Source organism: Cystoisospora suis (assembly GCF_002600585.1).
Source record: "Cystoisospora suis strain Wien I chromosome Unknown contig_2703, whole genome shotgun sequence".
In the NCBI taxonomy this organism is placed as follows: Eukaryota; Apicomplexa; class Conoidasida; order Eucoccidiorida; family Sarcocystidae; genus Cystoisospora; species Cystoisospora suis.
The window spans coordinates 19,187-19,575 of NW_027155499.1; the positions used below are offsets into that span (position 1 = coordinate 19,187).

Genomic DNA, 389 nt, shown 5'->3' on the forward strand with positions numbered 1-389 from the left:
TTTATTGTTTTCCTTGTTTTTCTCTTTTCTCCGATGTGCTGTAGATATCGTCTGCTGTCCCAAGTCCTCGTATGTCTTCTGCTTCTTCTACACGATCGAGCCAGCGGCTTCACTTGGCATCTCGGGGGGGTGCACATTCAACACCAGCAGGTGGAGGAGACACCTCCTTTCCTCTCTCAGAAGGCGGTCGAGTCTCAGCAGATGGAGAAGACTCGTCTATTGATCCACAGCACTCTTTTTCTTCTTCGAGTGATCAACCTAGACGCCTTCGTAGTAGTGATAGGATTACTCGAGGTGTGCGTACATCGTCATCTTCAGCTGCGATGTCTCTCTTACCAGGTGCTTCTCCACGGAATAGTCGTCTTGTTCTCCTTCAAGAATCTTCTTCT

The 389-nt window shown here is 48.6% G+C and overlaps 1 protein-coding gene across 1 annotated transcript in view; it reads left to right on the plus strand.

The window, feature by feature from the left end:
* CSUI_005598 (uncharacterized protein) overlaps positions 1-359 on the plus strand; it is a gene marked incomplete at its 3' end in the record, with an annotated part of 16,492 nt that extends 16,133 nt beyond the window's left edge. The window contains exon 4 of the mRNA XM_068065769.1: positions 45-359. Coding sequence (XP_067922257.1) covers positions 45-359 — 315 coding nt within the window. The remainder of the gene's footprint in view (positions 1-44) is intronic.
* Positions 360-389: the final 30 nt, after the last annotated feature.